This window comes from Danio aesculapii, unplaced genomic scaffold (assembly GCF_903798145.1).
Source record: "Danio aesculapii unplaced genomic scaffold, fDanAes4.1, whole genome shotgun sequence".
In the NCBI taxonomy this organism is placed as follows: Eukaryota; Metazoa; Chordata; class Actinopteri; order Cypriniformes; family Danionidae; genus Danio; species Danio aesculapii.
The window spans coordinates 17,501-23,551 of NW_026613879.1; the positions used below are offsets into that span (position 1 = coordinate 17,501).

The window sequence follows — 6,051 nt, forward strand, 5'->3', positions numbered from 1 at the left end:
AGCTGCAGGAGATCACGCGTGTGATGCAGGAGGGCAGACTGGTGGACACGGCAGGTCAGGCTCTCTGAGAACACACACACACACATACGCACACGCACACGCACACACACACACATACACATACACATACGCACACGCACGCACGCACGCACGCACACACACACGCACACACACACACACACACACACACACACACACGCACGCACGCACACACACACACGCGCACACACACACGCACACAAACACACACACACACTCTAACCACACACTGTTCCTGCATCTGGTTTCCACAGATCCTCCTGACCGCCTGAAGGAGCACTTCTGCTGTGTCCACCCGCCTGACACACACACACCGATGGAGGAGAACGACAGCGTAAACACTGCAGCGCAGGACACCTCCATCAGCCAATCACAGCCGCTGACGGACACTCAGACAGGAAGTGACATCACAGGACTCAGACGGAGAAACAAACTGTAGCGTCTGCATGAGGAGCGTGAGCTGTAGATCAGGGGTGTCCAGACTCTGTCCTGGAGGGCCGGGGTCCTGCACGGAGTGTAGCTCCAGCCCCAGTCAGACACACCTGGGCCAGCTGATCACGCTCTTACTGGGCTTTCCAGAAACATCCGTGCAGGTGTGTGTTGAGGCGAGCTGGAGCTAAGATCTGCAGGACACCGGCCCTCCAGGACCCAGTTAGGACAGCCCTGCTGTAAATGCTGGAGGTGTGTGAAGGTCAGCAGGGGCTGCACACGCACACACACACACACCTCTGCTCTCTCCATCTTCATGTGTTCATCATCTCCTCTGTCAGGTGTGTGAAGGCTCTGCAGTCTCTCCATCACTCCTCTAACTCTGATCACTGATGATTCCTGATTAATTGATCATCGCCTCACACACTGCATGAGTGTTTACCAGCACTGCTGTAATGATCACTGAGAAACATCACACACACACGCACGCACACACACACACACACGCACACACTCCTGATCAGCACTCCTCTGTCTGTGGACACACACCATGGCTTATGAAGCTGGAGAGCACTGGTTTATGAAGTTCATCTGTTCTCTGAGATCTTCACAGCTTCAGTGCATTAAACCATCTCCTCATCTCCTCATCTCCTGACATCTCCTCATCTCCTGACATCTCCTCATCTCCTCATTACTGCAGAAAACACCCAGAATCAGATGATCCGTAACTGACCATATTTAGATCGGTCATGAATATTAATGAGGTCTGCTCTGATGCAGCTCTCTCTCACACACACACACACACACACACAGAGCACGATGTACGCTGAATACAGACGTATACACTGCTCAAATAAGCAAGACGAAGGCATTGACGCTATGGACTGGCCCACCTGTTCCCCAGAGCTAAATCCAGTTGAGCACATCTGGGACATGATGTCTCACTCCATTCACCAAAGCCACGTTGCACCACAGACTGTCCAGGAGTTGGTGGATGCTTCAGTCCAGGTCTAGGAGGAGATCCCTCAGGAGACCATCCTCCACCTCATCAGGATCATGGAGGTCCTACAGGCATGCGGAGGCCACACACACTCTGCTGAGCCTCATTCTGGTGTGTTTATGGACGGTCCATCACAGTTGAATCAGCCTGTCGTGTTTCTCTCTAAACCCAGAGCTGCATGGGTTAATACATTTGATTTCCACTGATGGTTTCTGTGTGCTTTTGTTGTCAAAGTATTGAAGAATATTTGACTGATTCAGATGGAGGATGTGTTCTATTAGTGTTCCCAGTGTATAAACATCTGTTGTGGATCACAGCTAAATCATAATTACTCTTAACAAGACACCACAGAGCTTTAATATGACTATATGAAGATTAATATTAGCCTCTAATCAGTTGAGCTGATGATCCGACACTGTTCAGCATCTACATGTGTTTGTTACGCTTCACAATAAACACTATAAATAAACAAACACAGTTAAACACACCTTCTGCCTCTTCAGGTGGAGCTGGATCATTGTAGAATCTGTATATCCTGCATTTTGCGTCCTGCTGATGGGAGTTTGGCCATGTGTCGTGCAGTTGTTCATCAGTAAAGCGTAGTAAACAATCCAAGCCTCCCGTTTCCAAAATAAAAGTCCCACATGCATAGTGAGTTAATTATAAGCTTAGAAATAAATAAGGAAGGAAAACGATCACTGCTGTCTCACTGGGAAACGTCGCGTGTTATCAAACGCAGCCTGAGGTGTGCACATTAATGATCCCAGAGCTGCACATCAGTCTGCATCATCTCTCCTGATGACAGCCGCTCGCCCGGTCCGGTTAAAAGACCTAAAGTACATGCAAATGATAAGGGCGTGGCCTGTGAGCAGCGTAGCAGTCTGCCGTGTGTTCTGATGGGCCTGTTGTCCACTGGGGTTCTGCACTTGTGTGTGTCTGAGGCTCACGGTGTGGCCTTTCCATACGCTGGGCTCTTATTATTCCATCATACACAGATGTTCATTATAGGGCACCTTTAAGATCTGACCAGTTTTAATTTGACCCGCTCTGCAGATCTCAGCTCTGTAAACGATGCTCAGTTTTGACATTACAGTCTCAAACATTTCTCAGATTGAAGAACGGGTCTTAATGAACGTGAGAATGTAGAGGAGGTGTGTGTGTGAATGAGCAGAGAGAGCCACCAGCAGAAACAAGCAACGCCTTTATTACTCTTCACCTCACAGACAGAAAACATGTTTGACTGCGCACTGTAGGATGTGTGACCAGGTTAAGTGTGTTTGGGTTTATTTGAGGAGCAGACAGATCTAGGGCACTCGCTAGTGCTCCATGGGCTCATCAGGAACAGCCGGAGCCGCTTCATCAGCCGGCGGAGCGACCTGCAGGAGAACAACACCGTCAGCAGCACAGAGACATTAATGAACATGATGATAATGACCATAGCGAGCGTTAGGAGTTCGCCACCAGGGTTATGAGCATGTCAGGAGCGTTAGGAGCGCATCACGTGTGTTATGAGCGCGTCACGAGTGTTACGAGTGTTATGAGCACGTCACAAGTGTTATGAACTCATCATGAGTGTTAAGAGTGTTATTTGCACATCACGAGTGTTATGAACATATCACGAGCGATATGAGCACATCATGAGCGTTTATAAGCACAGCAACTGCTATAAGCCTCACCCGTCTCTGCGGTCGCTCCTCCAAACCCTCAAGGAATGAAGCCACATCATCGTCATCATAGATGGTGAACTCCATGTCCTTTCCCACAATGCCGATGGACACGTTCTGCAGGACAGCAGCAGTGAGTGAGTGAGTGTGTGTGTGTGTGTGTGTGTGTGTGTGTGTGTGTGTGTGTGTGTGTGTATAGAGGAATAATCAGAGAAACAGCAGGAAAGCAAACCTTAGTGGTGAGATCCTGTTCAGCTGGAAGAGTCTCTCGCAGCGCACGCAGACCATGCTGGACCAGAGCATTCAGATTACCTGGAGAACAAGACCAGCGTCAGCCTCACACACACACACACACACACACACACACTTACACACACTCATATACACACTTGTGTACCCAGTGTAGTTTAGTGTAGTGTGCAGTGTAGTGTAGCGTGTGTACTGTAGTGTATGGTGTAGTGTCTAGAGTGTAGTGTAGTGTATAGTGTCTAGAGTGTAGTGTAGTGTGAAGTGTAGTGTAGTGTGAAGTGTATAGTGTATAGTGTAGTGTGTAGTGTAGTGTGAAGTGTATAGTGTAGTGTGTAGTGTAGTGTATAGTGTAGTGTATAGTGTATAGTGTAGTGTGGTGTAGTGTGAAGTGTATAGTGTAGTGTGAAGTGTAGTGTAGTGTGTAGTGTAGTGTGTAGTGTATAGTGTTGTGTAGTGTATAGTGTAATGTAGTGTGTAGTGTAGTGTAGTGTGAAGTGTATAGTGTAGTGTGAAGTGTAGTGTAGTGTGAAGTGTAGTGTGAAGTGTGTAGTGTAGTGTGTAGTGTATAGTGTAGTGTAGTGTGAAGTGTATAGTGTAGTGTAGTGTAGTGTGTAGTGTATAGTGTAGTGTGTAGTGTAGTGTATAGTGTAGTGTGTAGTGTAGTGTGTAGTGTATAGTGTAGTGTAGTGTATAGTGTAGTGTGTAGTGTAGTGTAGTGTAGTGTATAGTGTAGTGTGTAGTGTAGTGTAGTGTATAGTGTAGTGTGTAGTGTAGTGTGTACTGTATAGTGTAGTGTAGTGTAGTGTGAAGTGTATAGTGTAGTGTAGTGTATAGTGTAGTGTAGTGTGAAGTGTAGTGTGTTGTGTAGTGTAGTGTATTGTGTAGTGTATTGTAGTGTGAAGTGTAGTGTGAAGTGTATAGTGTAGTGTAGTGTGTAGTGTAGTGTAGTGTAGTGTGAAGTGTAAAGTGTAGTGTGTTGTGTAGTGTAGTGTATAGTGTAGTGTAGTGTGAAGTGTATAGTATAGTGTGTAGTGTAGTGTAGTGTGAAGTGTATAGTGTAGTGTGAAGTGTAAAGTGTAGTGTGTTGTGTAGTGTATAGTGTAGTGTGTAGTGTAGTGTAGTGTATAGTGTAGTGTAGTGTGAAGTGTATAGTGTAGTGTGTTGTGTAGTGTGTAGTGTAGTGTACAGTGTATAGTGTAGTGTATAGTGTAGTGTAGTGTGAAGTGTATAGTGTAGTGTGAAGTGTATAGTGTAGTGTGAAGTGTATAGTGTATAGTGTAGTGTAGTGTATAGTGTAGTGTAGTGTGAAGTGTATAGTGTAGTGTGAAGTGTATAGTGTAGTGTGTTGTGTAGTGTATAGTGTAGTGTAGTGTAGTGTATAGTGTAGTGTAGTGTGAAGTGTATAGTGTAGTGTGTAGTGTAGTGTAGTGTGTAGTGTATAGTGTAGTGTGAAGTGTATAGTGTAGTGTGAAGTGTAGTGTGTTGTGTAGTGTATAGTGTAGTGTGAAGTGTATAGTGTAGTGTGAAGTGTATAGTGTAGTGTGTTGTGTAGTGTATAGTGTAGTGTATAGTGTAGTGTAGTGTGTAGTGTATAGTGTAGTGTGAAGTGTATAGTGTAGTGTGAAGTGTATAGTGTAGTGTATAGTGTAGTGTGTTGTGTAGTGTGTAGTGTAGTGTATAGTGTAGTGTAGTGTGTAGTGTATAGTGTAGTGTGAAGTGTAGTGTATAGTGTAGTGTGTTGTGTAGTGTATAGTGTAGTGTAGTGTAGTGTGTAGTGTATAGTGTAGTGTGAAGTGTATAGTGTAGTGTGAAGTGTATAGTGTAGTGTATAGTGTAGTGTGTTGTGTAGTGTGTAGTGTAGTGTATAGTGTAGTGTAGTGTGTAGTGTATAGTGTAGTGTGAAGTGTAGTGTATAGTGTAGTGTGTTGTGTAGTGTATAGTGTAGTGTAGTGTGTAGTGTATAGTGTAGTGTGAAGTGTATAGTGTAGTGTATAGTGTAGTGTAGTGTGAAGTGTATAGTGTAGTGTGTAGTGTGAAGTGTAGTGTATAGTGTAGTGTATAGTGTAGTGTAGTGTATAGTGTAGTGCCGTACAGTCGGTGAAGGCCTCCATATGACGCTCCAGGTATGTTCTGGCGGACTGCGAGCGCGCACCGATGGACATGGCCTTACAGTCGAAGTAATTAGCAGAAGGACACGTCTGGAAGATGTGCGGCCCCATGTCCTGCAAACACACACACACACACACACACACACACATGAGAGAGTGACCACAGACAGCAGCTCACACTGTTTCCCATCAGCCACTGCACTCACATCATATCCTGCGATCAGCAGACCGACTCCATACGGACGCCTGCCGTAACGCTGCGTGGGGATCTGAGTCTCTGTAGCGCACGCTGAGGAAACACACACACACTCTGAACACATACTGACCACACACACACACACACATACACACACACTGAACAACACAAACACACTCTGAACATACACACACACACACACACACACACACACACACACACACAGCGAGCTGAAGGATACTGCTGCCGATGAGGGACACCAGTCTGGACACTGGCAGCGGCCGGTCGAAGACAAACCTGGAGTCCAAACACTCCTGACGCATGAAGTTACTGAAAGACAAACACACACACACACACACACACACA

General features: G+C 46.0%; 2 protein-coding genes across 2 annotated transcripts in view; one reads left to right on the forward strand and one right to left on the reverse strand.

Moving 5' to 3' along the window:
• Nucleotides 1-1,956, forward strand: part of ric3b (RIC3 acetylcholine receptor chaperone b) — a 3,855-nt gene extending 1,899 nt beyond the window's left edge. Inside the window, exons 5-6 of the mRNA XM_056452763.1 lie at nt 1-54; nt 294-1,956. The exon at nt 1-54 is cut by the window's left edge and continues 41 nt beyond it. Coding sequence (XP_056308738.1) covers nt 1-54; nt 294-478 — 239 coding nt within the window. The 3' untranslated portion in view covers nt 479-1,956. The remainder of the gene's footprint in view (nt 55-293) is intronic.
• A 696-nt stretch (nt 1,957-2,652) lies between these two features.
• psma1 (proteasome 20S subunit alpha 1) lies at nt 2,653-6,044 on the reverse strand. The gene is made up of 6 exons (XM_056452764.1): nt 5,927-6,044; nt 5,696-5,766; nt 5,474-5,603; nt 3,365-3,444; nt 3,145-3,249; nt 2,653-2,844 (listed from the first exon to the last, which is right to left on the reverse strand). The coding sequence occupies exons 1-6, from the start codon at nt 6,006-6,008 to the stop codon at nt 2,785-2,787; spliced, it is 528 nt and encodes a 175-aa protein (XP_056308739.1). The 5' UTR covers nt 6,009-6,044; the 3' UTR covers nt 2,653-2,784.
• Nucleotides 6,045-6,051: the final 7 nt, after the last annotated feature.

Bases quoted from the DNA above. Each gene is read 5' to 3' on its own strand.
- psma1 (XM_056452764.1), bottom strand. From the start codon at position 6,008: ATGCGTCAGGAGTGTTTGGACTCCAGGTTTGTCTTCGACCGGCCGCTG. The intron at 5,767-5,926 runs GTATCCTTCAGC...CGTGCGCTACAG, and splicing joins GGTGTCCCTCATCGGCAGCA to AGACTCAGATCCCCACGCAG. The intron at 3,445-5,473 runs GTACGGCACTAC...CTTGTTCTCCAG, and splicing joins TATGGAGGCCTTCACCGACT to GTAATCTGAATGCTCTGGTC.